Source organism: Lynx rufus, unplaced genomic scaffold (assembly GCF_022079265.1).
Source record: "Lynx rufus isolate CCGP_SWC_20201006 ecotype Redwood Valley unplaced genomic scaffold, mLynRuf1.p SCAF_14, whole genome shotgun sequence".
Classification (NCBI taxonomy): domain Eukaryota; kingdom Metazoa; phylum Chordata; class Mammalia; order Carnivora; family Felidae; genus Lynx; species Lynx rufus.
In genome coordinates, this window is record NW_025814828.1 from 1,178,251 (window position 1) to 1,196,795 (window position 18,545).

At 50.5% G+C, this 18,545-nt stretch overlaps 1 protein-coding gene across 1 annotated transcript in view; it reads right to left on the minus strand.

Moving 5' to 3' along the window:
• Nucleotides 1–18,545, minus strand: part of DHRSX (dehydrogenase/reductase X-linked) — a 136,743-nt gene that overhangs the window by 107,776 nt on the left and 10,422 nt on the right. Inside the window, exon 2 of the mRNA XM_047075839.1 lies at nucleotides 4,695–4,802. Within this exon, the coding sequence (XP_046931795.1) occupies nucleotides 4,695–4,802 (108 nt within the window). The remainder of the gene's footprint in view (nucleotides 1–4,694; nucleotides 4,803–18,545) is intronic.

An 18,545-nucleotide genomic window follows, 5' to 3' on the forward strand; every position in this document is an offset into this window, starting at 1 on the left:
CGCCTTAGATGGCCGGTCATGAAGACTTAGGAACAAACATCTTCCTCCAAAATAGTGTTCTGAAACAATAATAACTAAGATATTTTGAGCAGGGAAGAAACTAATTGATGGATGTACAGCAATATTAACGTGCTTGACTTAAACCCAAGTTCTGTTTTCAGTTTTTTAGCAAGTAATTGATTATTCTCTAAACATTAGCAGACGCAGGATTAGCAATTGGAAATTTCTGAATATACACACGTCTTCTTTTTTACTTAATACGACATTTGTGTTAAAGTGTCCGATGACGGTATTTCATTAAGTGGCCTTGTATCCAACTGTCACACAAAATGACAAATTGCCACTCTCGGAATGCAGGCAATTGCGCCCTGAAAGACTCGGGAAGCAGGGAAGATTCCACACTCGATGGGACTGACGGAGAGGGTCACACTGTGACCCATGGTGAAGGTGTAAACGCAGACATCAGAAGCTCTGTGGAAAAGAGCACAGGTGGAGCTTACTCTGCTTTGCTCAAGAAAATGAGAACTTTGCTGCCAGCAGGGATGTTCCTGGTGCTCAGCAAACATCACCTAAATGAGGAGGTGATAACAATCAGGGTTCCAGTCCTTGCATGCATGGGTGCCACATGCTTGCTCACATGCTGTCACTGCATTGTGTCTGTACGACATACTGCTCACTCAACTAGAGTTCAGCATGACCTACACCAATGTGACCTCCCCATAAAGTAACCCAACTCCACCTCATCAGGACCCAACCCAAGGAAGGTCATCATGACATAACCCAAGGAGACCTCATCATCACCCAACCCAACTAGACCTCATCATGACGTAACCCACACAGACTTCATCATGATGTAAGTCAACTAGACCTCATCATCACCTAACCAACTAGACCTCATCATGACATAACCCATCTAGACTTCATCATGATATAAGTCAACTAGACCTCATCATGATATAAGTCAACTAGACCTCATCACCACCTAACCCAACTAGACCTCATCATCACCCAACCCAACTAGACCTCATCATGACGTAACCCATCTAGACTTCATCATGATATAAGTCAACTAGACCTCATCATGATATAACCCAACCAGACCTCATCATGATATAAGTCAACTAGACCTCATCATCACTTAACCCAACTAGACCTCATCATGACGTAACCCATATAGACTTCATCATGATATAAGTCAACTAGACCTCATCATGATATAACCCAACCAGACCTCATCATGATATAAGTCAACTAGACCTCATCATCACTTAACCCAACTAGACTTCATCATGACGTAACCCATCTAGACTTCATCATGATATAAGTCAACTAGACCTCATCATGATATAACCCAACCAGACCTCATCATGATATAAGTCAACTAGACCTCATCATCACCTAACCAACTAGACCTCACCATGACTTAACCCATCTAGACTTCATCATGATATAAGTCAACTAAACCTCATCATGATATAACCCAAGCAGACCTCATCATGATGTAAGTCAACTAGACCTCATCATCACCCAACCCAACCAGACCTCATCATGATATGTCAACTAGACCTCATCACCACCTAACCCAACTAGACCTCATCATCACCCAACCCAACTAGACCTCATCATGACGTAACCCATCTAGACTTCATCATGATATAAGTCAACTAGACCTCAACATGATATAACCCAACCAGACCTCATCATGATATAAGTCAACTAGACCTCATCATCACCTAACCAACTAGACCTCATCATGACATAACCCATCTAGACTTCATCATGATATAAGTCAACTAAGCCTCATCATGATATAAGTCAACTAGACCTCATCATCACCTAACCAACTAGACCTCATCATGACATAACCCATCTAGACTTCATCATGATATAAGTCAACTAAGCCTCATCATGATATAAGTCAACTAGACCTCATCATCACCTAACCAACTAGACCTCATCATGACATAACCCATCTAGACTTCATCATGATATAAGTCAACTAAACCTCATCATGATATAACCCAACCAGACCTCATCATGATATAAGTCAACTAGACCTCATCATCACTTAACCTGACTAGACTTCATCATGACCCAACCCAACTAGACCTCATGATCTCCTAATCAACTAGATGTCATCATGACCTAAACCACCACACTGCAGCAAACAGCACAGGAATGGAATGATTTTTGCTCGCATTGCAACATTGCCCAGTTTCATAAGGAATTAAGGAGATGAAACAGACAAGTGCACTGGAGAAGTCACAGGGGCAGAGATAACGAGGGCTGGATGACAGCCTCTGTCTTTTCTCAGACCAGACGTTCCCTCCCTGTCCTGCTCCACCAGCTTCCTTCTGCCACTAGCCTAAATTCAGCAGGCCCTCAGAGGGCACCTATTTCTCCTTGTGTTCAAGAGCTGATGTCACTTTGATCAAGTCATTCCACATGGCGGCAGAAATCCCAGATACAGCAGGAGTCTCCTAGAGGACCCAGTCTGTCTGCTCACACGCCCTGTCCCCTGATGTGCTCAGGTCCCAGGGAGACATAAACACATCACAGAGGTGCTAAAAGTGAAGAAGACGTCTAGAAATGCACACTCAGACAGGCCCTCTCTCCTGTAAGACCCCCACATCTGCAAACAACCCCTCTCCATCTGCGAGGGAAGATGCGGACATTGGTAAAGACAGCCCATGCAAGGACTTGTCAAAAACTGTTCAAACATTTCCCCATCTATGCAGACAACGGGCACTTGGATGCATCCCTGAAGGAAAAACAACACTCTGACGAGGAAAGAAAACGGTGAGGTAGACCAAGAAGTAATCCACCCGTCCCAAAGCCTGAGAAATGTGTTCCGTTCAACAGACCCGATTGTTCATGACAGGGAGATGCCTACGTGGGTCCGGGAGGAAGGAATCACTGTAAGAAACCATAGGTTTTCAAAAAGTGAAATGTGGGAAGGGCCATGTGACACACACACACAAAATTTTAAACTGCGGAGTCATGTTTTGCAAAAGCGTAAGAAAAGATTCACATTTAGGAGTGTGAGTCTATTTGGTTACGGGACGGAAGGAATCACTGCGTATACCCACATGGGCCAAAGAAAACAGAAGGCCACGCTGGCTGGACCTGGGGTTCCCCATGTGGGTCAAGAGCCCCCCACCCCAGACATCCTCCATGGAACTCAGGACTGTGAGTTTCAACATCAGCAATCACCCATATCATGGTGGCCAACCCCTAAGAATGTGGACAAGACACAGAAGTCTGGGCAGGGTCTATGACCTGGCCACCGCCAGAAACCAGATACACTTTCATAACAGGGTTCACGTGTTGAAGCTGGCTCAAAATAAAGCTTAAGATCCTCACAGGGGCCAATCGTAGGTGTCACTAAACCCCCCAGGAGGTCACTTAATGTTCGCCACTACGTGATGAGTTTGTGTTCTTACATATTTTTATATCTGTACCTCAGTATCCTTTGGTTTATAATATTAATGGATTTTAGGGGATTAATGGATGTTTGTAATGGATTCATATTTTTAATATTAATGCATTTAAGCAGAACTGGATGCCAACAGTGTCCAAGGACTGGGAAAGGGGAAACGTGACTGCGTCCTGAGCTCAGAAGAGCCAGGAAGGAACAAAACACATTCATGTTGAAATATCCAGCCTCGACTAGAGCTTCTGATCCAAAACCACCCTTCGATACATGGTAGCAGGCAAAAGATACAGGAAAAAATGGGAGAAAGGAAGAAATAAATCACTAATGGCTCAGTAAACGACCATGCGTAATGTTATTTAGAAAGTCTTAAGTGGAAGGCAATCCTTAACAGCTAAAACGAGACGTGTAATACGATTTATATATAAACAGACACCATAAAAGGTAGTAATTAAATGCAGATGATGTCAGTAGGGGACGTAGTTAGTGGGACACCTGGGTCAGCAGTTAAACATCTGACTCTTGATTGTGGCTCAGGTCGTGATCTCGCGGTTGTGACCTCGAGCCCCATGTTAGGGTCCGTGCCTGCTTAAGATTCTCTCTCTCTCTCTGTCTCTCCCTCTGCCCGTCCCCTGCTGGCATAGGCACTCTCTTTCTCTCTCAAAAAAAAAAAAAAAAAAGAGAGAGAACATAATTAGCATTGAGTGCTTGTTTTTTTTTCCCCAAAGCTGATGTGCACATAGCATTTTTGCCAGCTGATTACAAATTCTACCCCCAGTTCCCTGGAACTATTAAACAAAAGCAAAATGGGTCCTTGGAACTCTCTCTTTTTCCAGGCAAGGAAAATCCCTTCATTTTCAAAGAGGAGTTAGAAGCCGGGATAAGGAACAGAGAGAGTTTGGAATAGGAGAAGGGAAAATACAGTGTCTATAGGATCCGGCAGCGGAGGAAGCCAGCGTTGTGAACACCGGCTGAGAGTGTGGTACGGACTACGTTGTGTCTTCCCCAGGTTCATACACTGAAGCCCTGAGCCCTAGGTCCTCAGAATGTGGTTGTGTTTGGGGGTGGGTCTTTAAAGAGGGGATTAAGGTAACATGAGGTCACTAAGGTGGGTCCTAATGCAGTAGGACTGGGGATGCAAAGAGGACACGCGTAGGTGTTTTGCGCAAAGGACTGTCGCACCCACGAGCAAACGACTGTCTGCATGCAGACACGCGCGAGCTACTGGCTCCCTGGCGTTAGCCAAAAATGCAATCGTCACCTATGATCACGTGCATGCCGAGCCTCGCCAGCTGCTTCGCCGTGGCATAGCCGATGCCATCCGTGCCTCCGGTCACTATGGCCACACGGTCGGGTTGTGGGGGAAAAACTGCAGGAGAAACAGACCAGAGACAAAAACATCAACGTGAGGCTGACAGGCAGAGCGCGCGTGCATCAGAACCCCGCCACGGGAGAACGTGGACGGGCCAGGGGAGGCGTGGTGCGGTGCGTGTGGTTTGGTTCCTCGTGGGTTCCCCGCAGGCTCGGAACCGTTGTGGGGGGGGGGCAGTCATGAGCGATTACAGCCTGGGGAGAGACACCTGTAACGTCTCCCTCGACCCCTGGGAGGCTATGGCAGGAACCGACTGGAATAGCAGCACAGCGACAGGCAGGAAGGTCCTGAGCAGACGCGGGTGTCGTGTTCACAACCGCGGACGGGAGTCCAGGGCAAACACCAGGCAGGGCGTATTTGGGTCGGAAGTGTAGGCTTTACTGTTGCCCAAGGACGGAGGAGGGCAGCAGATTGGGGGGTGACTGCTTGCCACTGAAAAAGAAGTTTCCTGACCACAGTGCCCAAGAGGAGGGGGCACGCCACGTGGCGGGGCCCCACGGGAAGCAGCAGGTGGGTCAGGAGGCGGACAGACAAGGAAACGTGGACTCGAGCCTTTATCGTGCAAAGAAATGGGTGAGGTAATCAGGCTAAGCTGGTTTCGCATGGGCTAGTGTGGGCGATTTCAGCACTCTCCAGGTGGTAGGGGCTGTCCTAGTTGTGGGCCCCTGGCCCTGCAGTGACTGGGGGGGTAGTGTGGATCGTGGCCCAGAGTGGGGTCTTGGAGGCAGTGGGGTGAGGGCTGTGGACGGGTTGGTTTGCATTTGAAAAGCGTGCTCCTCCTCCAGGAACTGGCCAGCGAGGAGAGCTTCAGCGTATGATAAAGGTGACCAAGATGAACGTTTTTTTTTAACACTTTTTTTTTCAACGTTTATTTATTTTGAGACAGAGAGAGACAGAGCATGAACGGGGGAGGGGCAGAGAGAGAGGGAGACACAGAGTCGGAAACAGGCTCCAGGCTCTGAGCCATCAGCCCAGAGCCCGACGCGGGGCTCGAACTCCCGGACCGCGAGATCATGACCTGGCTGAAGTCGGACGCTTAACCGACTGCGCCACCCAGGCGCCCCTTTTTTTTTTTTAACACTTTTTTTTTTTCAAGATGAACGTTTTAATAAATGGTGTTGGGTCACCTAAATAGACATTGGGGGGACCGGTGTTGAGTCACGTAAATAGACATGGAGGGGATGGTGTTGGGTCATCTAAATAGACATTGGGGGGGGACGATGTTGGGTCATCTAAATAGACATTGGAGGGGGGAACAGTGCTGGGTCACCTAAATAGACATTGGGGCAAAAAAAGAAAAATTAGACCCATACCTCATAGTACACATCAAACAACCAAGAAGAAGAAGTCACACAATGAAGATATTACAAAAAAAGCATGAATACGTTTATCTTTAATCTCAGAGTACAAAAAGCCATCCCTAATTATAAGTCAAACGTGAGAAAAATTAAGTAAACAAATTTCACCGGTGGGAAAAAAAAAGACACCAAAAGCAAAGTTGGAAAAAAAAAATGATAAACTGGAAAAAAAATTGCAATCCTATCACATGCAAAGAGGTATTTTCTTGTTTGTAAGAGTTGTTAAAAATCAAGGAAAAAAACAGTCTATAACGAAAAAGGGGCAAAGATCGCCGTGTATATGAAAACATACGGCGTGATCTTTATAACGGCCTTTGGGTTTGTACCGAATAAGAAAAATACTTGTGAAAAGCCCCTGAGGTATCATCCGAGTAGCAAAAGTGCATCCACTTGGATGGCACACGTATCTGGCATTGTGGGTAGGAATTTGAAATGGGACAGTCCCTATGTGGGTGGGGGCACTGACCAATACATTGTGCAACATGAAAGGCACTCATCGTGTAGTCCCGCAAAATCACTTCTAAAAATCTCCCTTGGAGATACAGCGCACACTTCCAAGGTGAAACCAAGGATCGTCACCGCAGCCTGCGTCCCTGTGCGTAGGGATGTACAGCCTGCCCCACGTCCACACCGTGGGGTCTCCTCGCCCTCTGTCTGCACGATCACGCAGGGAACAAACAGCAGCCCTGCGAGCGTGGCCCAAGTGCAGGTGAAGAATTGCACCTGCTGGGCAAGGACCAGCTTTGATCCCCGTGTTAGGAGATCCTTCCAGGAATCCACTTTCCTTCCACGGGCACATGCCGCCACGGTCAGGCATTCTCGTCCCTAAAATGAAGAACTAAGCCTACAGAGGAAAGCCTGAGCAGGCCAACTGGATATCTTCCCCACCCTACGAATGTTGAAACATTGGAAAACACAGTCTCCACCAGGAAGAGTGTCTCTGGCTGGGGCAACTTCTCTAAAGGACCTCACTCCATGCGACTCCTTCAGGCTACACAGCAAGTCTGCAGACACACACCCAGCCTCCACTCAACAACAAGGGAGCCCTCCCCTCAGGTGGGTTTAGGTCCCAGCAGGATGCACGCTCTTTATAACCAGGCTGTTCTCGGGGGCTACTGATGGGAGGACAGCAGGATCGCAGAGAGGTTCTGCAGGGGAAATGCATGAGCGACGGTCCAGTCCCACGTTCCCTTTACGGGTGACAGAGGTGAGGACCCAAGGTCCAAGAGAGGAGGGGAGCCTGGTGTCCAAACGCGGGGACACGCACACCCTTGTATTTACCCAGACAGGACGTCTCGCGGCGCTCAGGGTCACCAGCAAAAGGCAGACAGCAAGGTCTTTGTAAGCAGTCCTAACCTTTCATCCCAAAGCGAGATTGACGGGCAGTGCTTAACGCTTAAATCATAACAGGCGAGGCCCCCAGACCCTCCCGATTTACACACACTTCCTTCCCAGAAATGGCTAGCCATGCTACTTAAGGAGAAAAAAACAGAAAGCAGGATATATATCCGTATATAATATATACACACATGAGATGTGTATGTTAAGTCGGGGCCCCCAGGTGGCTCAGTTGGTTAAGCATCCAACTTCGGCTCAGGTCATGATCTCACGGTTCATGAGTTCAACCCCTGCATCAGGCTCTGTGCTGACAGCTCGGAGCCTGGAGCCTGATTCTGTGTTTCCACCTCTCTCTGCCCGTCCCCTGCTCTCACTCTGTCTGTCTCTCCTTCAAAAATAACCATGAAGAAACATTATTTAAGCTAAAATACAAAGGGAATATTTTTTTTAAGTGGAAAAAAAAATAAAAACAAAAACAGAGCTCCCAAGGGTCACGGCCAATATGAAACAGTCTACTAGGCATGTGAGTGGAATCGGAGGAAGAGAGAGAAGTATTTTAAGAAACGAAGAATGATTCTGAGCCTGTTTGGGATTCTCTGTGTCCCTCTCTCTCTGCCCCTCCCCCACTGGCTCTCAAAAAAATAAACTTAAAAAAAAAAAAAAGAAAGAAAGAAAGAAACGGTGACTGAGAATTTCGCACGGGAGAGAGGTCGTAAGAATACCGACCTTGACTTAATTTCCTTCCTCGTGGCTTTGCGTGTTTCCGGAATGGACGTGAACATGAATTCCTTTTGTTCTGAAATCAATCATTTCCTGAGCGAGCACAGCATTAACCTTAACGTAGCTTAATCACACGCGTCCTGCCCATGCCCGTCTCCTGGTGGGAAGGATCCCTGTGCAATATGGACGCCATTCCCATTCCAGACTTTGTCTCAAACATATGGCCCCAGGGGTGGTCTTTGGGTTGAGGATCCCATCAGAACAGCGATCACCAGCCCGACAGGGAAACAGTAACGAAACAAATGCCCTGGTTCATAAAGACTCAAGGAGACGGGTTTACGGGGAAAACGCACCCCTGCTGTGTTGGGAGACAAGTTTCCAGGCTTCCATGGAAATACACGAACGAATCTTCACTTCACACCCGGCTGTGATTTTCGAGATACCAGAATCCCCAAAAGCGTGATAGGAGGTACCAGGTGCCTCAAGGTCACGAGTGTTGTTTCCGGATATAAAGTTACGATGCAAAACTTAATTTTGCAAGACATCTTTTTTTTTTTTTTAAGTTTATTTACTTATTTCACGAGAGTGTGCGCCAGGGAGGGTCACAGAGGGGGAGACAGAGAGAATCCCAAGCAGGCTGTCGGTGCAGAGCCCGACGTGGGGCTCGAACTCACGAGCCGGGATATCGTGACCTCAGCGGAAGTCGGATGCTGAACCCACTGAGCCACCCAGGCGCCCTTACGCTGCAAGACATGTTTAAAAGTCTCCTTCTGTTACTACCTCTGCCCTTTGTGCGTAGTATGTGCCCTTTGGAAAAATAACACCTTCTATTTTCCCAACTTCAAAGTTAAAGACACAGATCCTGAGCCGTAAAGCTTCCCGGGATTAAGCCAAATGAACACAAATGATTTGAAACGATAAAAACTTCAGGCTCCGTGTTCAAGGTGTGCAAATATAATTTATGGAAGTTGCTTATACGATGCATGTTAATAATGGGTGTTGGGGGGGGTGGGGGGAGTAAATCAAATCCTCAAACTCAGTTCCAGAGATAGATCTGAACCACCTGGGAAGATTAAAAATCATCTGCATCTATGCCGATCCTAAGACCCCCCCCCCCCCCCCACGGAGCTCGAAGAGCAATTTCCTCCTTGAGCTTCCTGGCAGCCAAAGAGAAAAGGGCAAACATGCCAGAGACGGCTCTCCCGCCACCTTTTCAAGGGACGGGTGTTAAATCAGCACCACATGTCAAAGGCTTCCTCGCATGTTCCATCGGGGGCATCTTTTGAAGACACAGAAGGAGTGACGGGAACAGTCTTCAAACAGAGGAACAGACAAGATTTTTGTCTCGCGGCACCGGGGGTGCGTGTGTGAGCCCCAGGAAGGCTGCACGGAATGAGGGCGACAGTGCAACACTGAGAGGCGGCCCCCTGATGCGTCCCTGTGACACACGACTGAGAGGGGGTCCCGGGGAGACTGAGCTCACTTCCACGGGCAGGGGGCGGGTGCGTGTCGCAGACAAGGACCAGCGAGCATCCTTGAGGCAGAAGGGACAGTGCAAAGCAGGTCCAGCAGGAGGGACTTCTGAGGGAGCATTTGGAAAACCAGATTTGAGGGCTGCTTAGCCCAACGGGCGGGAGAGACGGACCCCACTGACTCCACAGGCTGCACCCCTGGGCACGCACACCCTCCCCCAAGCCGCCCTCAGCAGCCGTCTCGACTGGCCACCTGCCAGCAGCTGCTCACATTTACAGGCACTGACTGATACACGCTTACACGCCCGTGCATCAAAATGCAGGTGTCACACGTTCTGTTCACGCGTTTTTGTGCCGATGCCAGGGAGGGTTTGCCCGCTGACGATCTTTTACCCCAAGCCAAGCTCAAGGAGCCTTTTTCTTCTAGAAGAACAAAGGTCCTCACTGTGTTGAAATGAGGCCCCCCCACCGCCCCCGACCGTCACCAGAATGGGAAGGAAAACAGGTGCCTTCTCACGGAGGCTGCCACACAAAGCCAAGGGGGAAAATAAAAAAGGTTCATTTCAGGAAAAAAGGAATGTGAAGGGGAAAGCGAGGGGCAGATATTGGTACAATCGGAGCAAGGAGGTTCGACCTGCAGTTTCCCACACATGCAAAAGTCCGAACAAGCCAGCGAGGCCCAACCCAAAGGAGGAAATGAGGAGGCACGCCCCGTGGAAAGTGGGGGGAGGAGGTGCCCACAGAAAGGCACTGGATTTGAGGTCAAGGGACTCAGTTCCCCGAGTCCCCCCCGTGCCAAGGACGAGCCTAACGCCCTGGTTTCCAGCACAGATGCTGGCCGTGGGCCAACCCCCGCCGTGCCCAGAGAGCTGACTTCCAGAGCAAGAGACTAACACCACCACACCCGAGATGGTCCAGGAGTCAGGCTGTGAAATCCCCACGCCCTGACCTTAGAGCCCCCGATCCTTCTGGCTGAGCCCCGAACAACGATATCACAGGCACGAGCATCACGGCTTTCAGGATAGCTGATTTAGCTGGGCCGTGGTGCCCAGATATGGGGTCAAACAGCATTCTGGGTGTTTCTGTGAACCTGTTTGTTTGTTTGTTTGTTTTGGATAACATTAATACAGAAATCAGTAGAGTGTGAGAAAAGCAAATTTTCCTCCCTAATGTGGGTGGGCCTTTTCTAAGCAGTTAACGGCATTAATGTAACAGACTGACATTCCCTGAGCAAGACGGCATTCCCCCAGAAGATACTCTTCAGATTCAAACTGTAAATCTGCCCTGGGTTTCTAGCCTACTGGTCCACCCTGCAGATTTTGGATTTAGCTGCCTCTATCACTCCATGAGCCAATTCCTTAAGATGATAAGAAATACACATGTAGAGAGAGACAGATGATGGATGGATGGATGGATAGATAGATAGATAGACACATTAGGTAGATACACACATATGATGGATGGATGGATGGATGGATGGATGGATGGATGGATGGATACATAGATACATAGATGACAGATTGGATGGATGGATGGACAGATAGATCATAGATAGATAGATAGATAAATTTGGATGGATGGATAGATAGATAGATAGATAGATAGATAGATAGATAGATTTGATGCATGGATAAATAGATGATAGATAGATAGATAGATAGATAGATAGATAGATAGATAGATAGATTTGATGCATGGATAAATAGATGATAGATAGATAGATAGATAGATAGACAGATAGATAGATTTGATGGATATATAGATAAATGATAGATAGATGATAGATAGATAGATAGATAGATTTGATGCATGGATAAATAGATGATAGATAGATAGATAGATAGATAGATAGATAGATAGATAGATTTGATGGATATATAGATAGATGATAGATAGATGATAGATAGATAGATAGATAGATAGATAGAATTGATAGGTAGTTAGGTAGACACATAGGTACACAGATAACGGATGGATGGACAGACGGATGGATGTTTAAATACATATACGTAGGGGTGCCTGGGTGGCTCAGTCGGTTGAGCGTCTGACTTCGGCCCAGGTCGTGATCTCACGGTCTGTGAGTTCAAGCCCCATGTCGGGCTCTGTGCTGACCGCTCAGAGCCTGGAGCCTGTTTCAGATTCTGTGTCTCCCTCTCTCTCTCTGACCCTCCCCCATTCATGCTCTGTCTCTCTCTGTCTCAAAAATAAATAAACGTTAAAAAATTTTTTTTTAAATGAATAAATACATATATGTATTGAATTTCAGATACACGACCAATTTCAGCATAAGTATATCCCGCGCGATATTCTGCGGACTGGCCGACTGCGTTCACACATCGCACACATATCTCGTTAGCAGACGGCGGTCCAGCCACATCCTTGCTATTGTGTCCAGAGCACACGGTCTCATCTTGGGCAATGTGGACAAGGTCAGAGCTCTCGCCAACCTTCAAGTTCTGGCCCCACGGAGCTTCACTACCGCCTACGGGACTGTGCCTCAGGTGTCGCATTCTCCTGTAAGCAGCAAGCAGCCAGCCCACACCAAGCAGACTTTGCTCAGAAATCTGCTCCCCGAAACGTGCAAGTCCCCCACGGGTGAGGTCTACCTTCCGCCCAACACTAGCACACAACTCAGCCAAGGCCTCCGTCACTCGATTGCAAGGACCACCTCGTCTCCACAGTGTCCGAGAACCTGTTCCCAGTTCCTGCCTGAGACCTCACCAGACGCACCTGCCACGTTCCCAAAGCTCACCTTCATTCTGTACAAGATGATGCCTCTCAGTCTATGCCTAGGGCAACAGAAGTTCTCCCCAAAGATGTCCCACTGACCTGGGGGCTTCAACAACACACATCTGTTGTCTCCCAGTCCTGGAGGCTGGGAGTCTGAGATCTAGGTGGGGCCGAGCCTGGGGGGCTGAGATCCAGGCAGGACTGAAGCGGGGAGTCTGAGGTCCAGGTGGGGCTGAGTATGGGGGTCTGAGGTCCAGGCAGGGCTGGGTTTGGGAGTCTGAGATCCAGGAGGGGTGAGGCTGGGGGTCTGAGGTCCAGGCAGGGTGGAGGCTGGGGGTCTGAGGTCCAGGCAGGGCTGAGGCTGAGAGTCTGAGGTCCAGGCAGGGCCGAGGCTGGGGGTCTGAGATCCAGGCAGGGCTGAGGCTGGGAGTCTGAAATCCAGGCAGGGCTGAGGCTAGGAGTCTGAGATCCAGGCGGGGCTGAGTATGGGGGTCTGAGGTCCAGGCAGGGCTGGGTTTGGGAGTCTGAGATCCAGGAGGGGTGAGGCTGGGGGTCTGAGGTCCAGGCAGGGCGGAGGCTCGGGGTCTGAGATCCAGGCAGGGTGGAGGCTGGGGGTCTGAGGTCCAGGCCCCACCGAGGCTGGTTTGTCCCGAGGCCTCTCCTCTGGGAGTACAGATCCCGTCTTCCCCCTGGGTCCCCAGGTGGTCATCCCTCCCGACGTGTCTGTGTCCTGATCTCCTCTCCCCTGAGGACCACAGCCCTAGTGACCGCATCCTACCTGACCATCTGCAGAGACCCCACTTCCAAAGACGACCCCCTGGCAGGTACCGGGGGCTAAGACCTCAGGGTGTCTCTGGTGGTGTGGGGGGAGCCCAATTCAAACCCTCGTGACCGGTGTGCACGCGTGCACAGGTCCGTGCGGGACACGCGTCCGTCCCGGGACGCGGCCGCCTGGCTGGAGGGGCTGAGCCGGGCACCCTTCCCGCCCCGTTTCCTCCCCGACGGTGCTCGGGTCGACCCCACGTGCCTTGGGTCCTTCCCTGCAAAGCCGGTGCAAAGAGCCAAAGGATGAATCCCCACACAGCAGCTCGTGTCCGGCGGGTAGCAGAGGGAGCGTGGCGCAGCCTGCGCTGTCCCCGGGTCGCGGCCACGCCGCTGTCCCCGGGACCTTGGGTGAGGCCGCCGGCGGGGGGCAGCACTCACACCGGCCGCTTTCCTCCGGAAACCAAAACCGCGGGGCTTAGCGGCTCCGGGTCAAGCACACAACACGCACGAGAAGAAGAAAAGTAACCAATCCCTCCCACGCCCGTGAGCTTGGCGAGGGCGTCCCGTTCGCAGGCACCGCGAGAGGCAGGTCCCGTGCACCTCGCGGGTAGAGACCCGTGGGGCCCTCTTCTTTGTCTGGAACCTGAACGTGGGGGGTCGACCTCGTGCCGGCGAGCGCCAGCGGCTGGGGAAGGGGTCACATGATAGCTGTGCGCACACCCGGGTGTGCAGAAGTCCTGCAGGGAAAAACGGGGTCACGGCGACCGCGTCCAGAAACCGTTTAATTCTGTGGCACCGGAAGGGTCTCGGGAAGGAAGGGAACGTGCTTTTGTGCGCAAAGACGTCTTGCAAAAGAACGTGAACATCGGGGCGCCTGGAGGGGCTCAGTCGGTTGGGCACTTGATTTCGGCTCAGGTTATGATCTCGCGGCTCGTGGGTTCGAGCCTCGTGGTAACAGCACAGAGTCTGCTTGGGATTCTCTCTCTGTGTCTGTGCTCCTCCCCTGCTCTCTCTCTCTCTCTCTCTCTCTCTCTCTCTCTCCAAATAAATCCGTTCAGTAACTAATTAGCTAACTAAATATTTCTCTCTCTCTCTCCAAATAAATCAGTTCACTAAGTAACTAGTCTGGCCCTTATATTCCTGGCACCCCGCGTCTCTTACGCAGGAAGTATGTACTCGCCAGGGTTCTCCCGAGAACAGACCAGCAGACACCGGCAGAGATGAGGAGAGAGAGACAGAGACAGAGAGAGAGATTTGACGTAAGGAATTGGTTCGTGCCAATTGTATGCATTTGAGGGTGTCTGTCTCCATTCTGCAGGGCCGGTCAGGAGGCCGAGACCCAGGGACAAGCTAAGGCTGCGGCCGGAGTCCAAAGGCTGCCTGGAGACAGAATTCCTTCTCCCTCTGGGGAGCTCAGTGTCCTTTCTTGTGAGGCCTTCAACTGATCGGACGAGGCCCACCCACAGTATAGAGGGTGGTCTGCTGATTGCAATGTTCACCTCCTCGAGAAATATCTTCCTAGCAACGAGCCAACCGGTGTTTGACCACATGCCCGCACTGCACGGCGCAGCCAAGAGGATGCATAAAATTGACCATCAGAAAATATACGCCGTGTCATACAACAGGCGCCCATGGCCACCGCCTGGAAGATCGGACCCAGGTAAGGGAGTGAGCTCCTTCGTGTGAGAAGCCACTGCCCTGAGTGAGGACAACAAGGGATCAGAGCGGCAATCCCAAGAAATATGCCAGTACGAACCCAAGACCCACAGGGCTCTGCACACATTCCCTTCGTATGGCTGGTTCCCTGGAAAAGCAGGGTGAACGTACGGGTGGAAGAAACAAGAAGTCAGCAACCGACATGGCAGGGACTTGGGCAGCAGACGGCCAGCGGGGCCAAGGGGCCGTGGGTAAGGCACCCAGATGACCCAAGTGCCCGGAGGACATCTCGTCTTGTGACCGGAGGAAGTTGCATCCTTGTGTGGTCCTAACCCATCTGTCCTGATTTATTTCACAAGGGACCAAACTGTCCTTGGGCAGGTGGATGGATGCATACACCGGGGCCCACGCAGGCAAGGGAATATTATTCAGTGTGAAATAGAAATGAGCTCTCCAGCCATGACAAGACACGAAATTACCTTCAATGCACATTACTCAGTGGAAAAAAAACAAAAAGTCTGAAAAGGCTTCATCCTGTGTCATTCCAGCTATAGGACATTCTGGAAAAGGCAAAGCCATGGGGACAGAAGAAAGATGGGCTGCCGGCAGGGGCTGGGGAGGGAGGGATGAGGAGGGCAAGCACAGACAATGTTTAGGGCCGTGCCGTGGGTCTGTACGTCGCTCTAATGATGGACACGCATCACCGTACGTGTGTGCAAATCCACAGTCCGTACGACGCCAGGCGTAAAGTCTCATGTAAATCCAACTATGCAGGGAAACCGGGGACATTTCTGTATTTTCCCCTCAACTTTGCTGTGTGTGCACCTAAAACTGCTCTAAAAAATAAAATAAAATCTGTTAATTAAAAAAAGAAAAAAGAAAAAAGAAAAGGAAAGAAAAGAAAAGAAAAGAAAAGAAAGGAAAAGAAACACAACGCTATGCTAGATGTGGTGTTCAGGAACAGCCAACCGCCAAGGAAATATCTGTCCCGGGAGGAAGAATAAGTAGAAGAAAATATGCTCCCTGTGCAAGACACAGAGGGCGTATCCTGGGCATGTGCTGGGTATTTCTAAGTAGCAGTGGTTTTGCAAGTGAATATAAGCTCCTCCCCTCCCATGGGCTGGGAGCAAACCCTGAGCAATGTGGTTGAAGGGGAGAGTCGATTGGGCATGACAGTCGGGGCGTCTGGCCCAGCTGAATTCACTCAAGTGCTCTCGTCAACCAGCCCGTGTGATGGTGAATCATACATGCCAACTTGACTGTGTTGAGGGAAGCTCAGAGAGCTGGGGAAGCATTCATTCCTCCTGGGAGTGTCTGTGAGGGTGTTTCTGGAAGGGATCAACACTTGATTCGGAGGATTGGGTCAAACCGAGGGTTTTCTGCACTATGGGTGGGCCTGGTCTAATCAGTGAACGGCAGGAGTAGCACCAAACACGTGGAGGGAGGGATAATGTCTGTCTCTGCTGGAGGTGACTCATCCATCTCTTCCTGCCCTTGGACATCGGTGTCTCTGGTTCTCAGACCTTCAGACTCAGAATGAATCACACGGCAGCCAGATCATGACACTTCATGGTCTCCTAAGTGCATGTGTCAATCCCTCATAAAAAATAAATAGATTCAGATTCAGATGCGTGGCTGTGTGGTGGTCAGAGTTCTCCAGAACAACAAAACCAACAGGACATCTCTATATAGGACAGAGGAGATACATGGATGGATGGATGGATGAATGGATGCAGGAGAGGCATGAGTGGACTGAGGGATGAATATAGGGGAAGGATGGATGGATGGATGGATGGATGGATGGACGGACAGATAGACAGATGGATGCACAGATGGATAAATGGATGCAGGGGAGGGATGAATGGAAGGATGGATGGGTGGGTGATGGCTGGCTGGCTGGATGGATGGACAGATGGATACATGGAGGGGAGGGATGCATGGATGGAGGGATGAATATAGGGGATGGATGGATGGATGGATGGATGGTTGAATGGGTGGGTGGGTGGTTGGATGGATGGATGGACGGATGGACGGATGGACGGATAGATGGATGGATGGATAGACGGATGGATGGATGAATGGATGCAGGGGAGGGATGAATGGAAGGATGGATGGGTGGGTGACGGATGGATGGATACACTGAGAGACAAATAATACATACATAATAGATAGGGAATTGATAGGCAGGTAGAATATGCAATAGACTATAAACAGATATAAATAGGATATATATAAACACAGAATGCATCCCATGCAGACACAGACTCACAAAGCTTACTACGTACATAACAAATTAACATGGACGTAATTACGGTCACGTTGCCATCTGCCCATAAAGAGCAGCGCCGATGTCCCCAACATTGTGCATGAGACATCGTCCTTCCTGCCTGCTGTACAGTCACCAGGTCCTTTCTGGGAAAACCAGGCATGAGCTTCTTAGGAAAAACGTCCCCCCCCACCCCAAACCTCTGAGATGAAACACACTTCAGAGACAGGTGCAGAGGCCACAGGGCTCCATCATCCTAACCGAGAATGCGAGGGCCCACATCCCCAAGGAAGCTGCTCGTGAGGAATGTGCCCCCCCCCACCTGCTGTTGGTCCCCTGCGAAATGCACGCCTTGTCTCCTGTCACCGGGAGAATGCAGCATGTCTGGGACAATGGAGAAGCCACTGAATGCAGGAGGTGGGACGGACCTTGTCTGTGGCCGGAGGTCTGAGAGCTGAGCGGAGAGTCTGAGAATGTGCCCAGAGAAAGGAATGTGGACAGCATGAACAGAGGGCCCGCATGGAGACCCCCAGCCTCGCAGAAACAGCCTACAGGGCCCTGACATGCACCAGCACCCGAAGAACCCAGGGACGAGGAAGGCTGGGAGTCACTGGTCCAGGAGGGACCCTGGGTCTATGTGTCTGGCAAGCAGGGAATGTCTACACGGCGGCTGCAGGCTGTGTCTTGGGAACCGAGTTCTGGGCACAGGATTATCTCAAACGGCCGAGGTGCCTGTGTGCTAAGAGCATGGGGCCGGTGTGCATCCCTCGGGACCCAGCAGAGGACAGGAGGCTTCACCAGGACTGTTGCAGCAGCCCAAGGAAACGTGACCTTCCACCTGCACGGACAGAGAAAGGAAGCCGCCAATGGTCAGAAAAACGTGGCCAAGGGGGCCACCCTGGTGAAGCTGAGTGAGGCCACAAGCCGCAGCCCTGAGCTCTGAAATGTCACAAGAACAGCTCGGCCACATTGCAGGGCCTCACTTCACAGACACCGGGAGGGGCTGCCTTGAGGATCAGGTGCGCAACGGCATGAGGGAACCCAAGAATGACCTGGCCAGGAAGACACAGAAACAGTGCAGACCCAGACGAATGGATGGATGGATGGATGGATGGATGGATGGATACATAAATGGGTGAGTGGATGGATGGATGGATGGATGGATACATGCCTGCATAGGTGGATGGATGGATGGACACACTTGGACCTGACCACAGATAAGCAGTCTTGCACATCATCACCACACAGGGAAGAAAAGCTTCCCTGTGCCTTGACCCCAGCAGAGGACGCACAGGTGGTGAGCTCTGGGGGCCCAGCATTGAGGACGAGCCCACTGCAGCCCTCGGGCAAAGGGTGGGCAGCCCGTTCCTTGTTAGACCCCTGTCCCTGCCCAGCACGAGCACAGTAAGGATGGTGTCTGTGTTCATATGTGGCT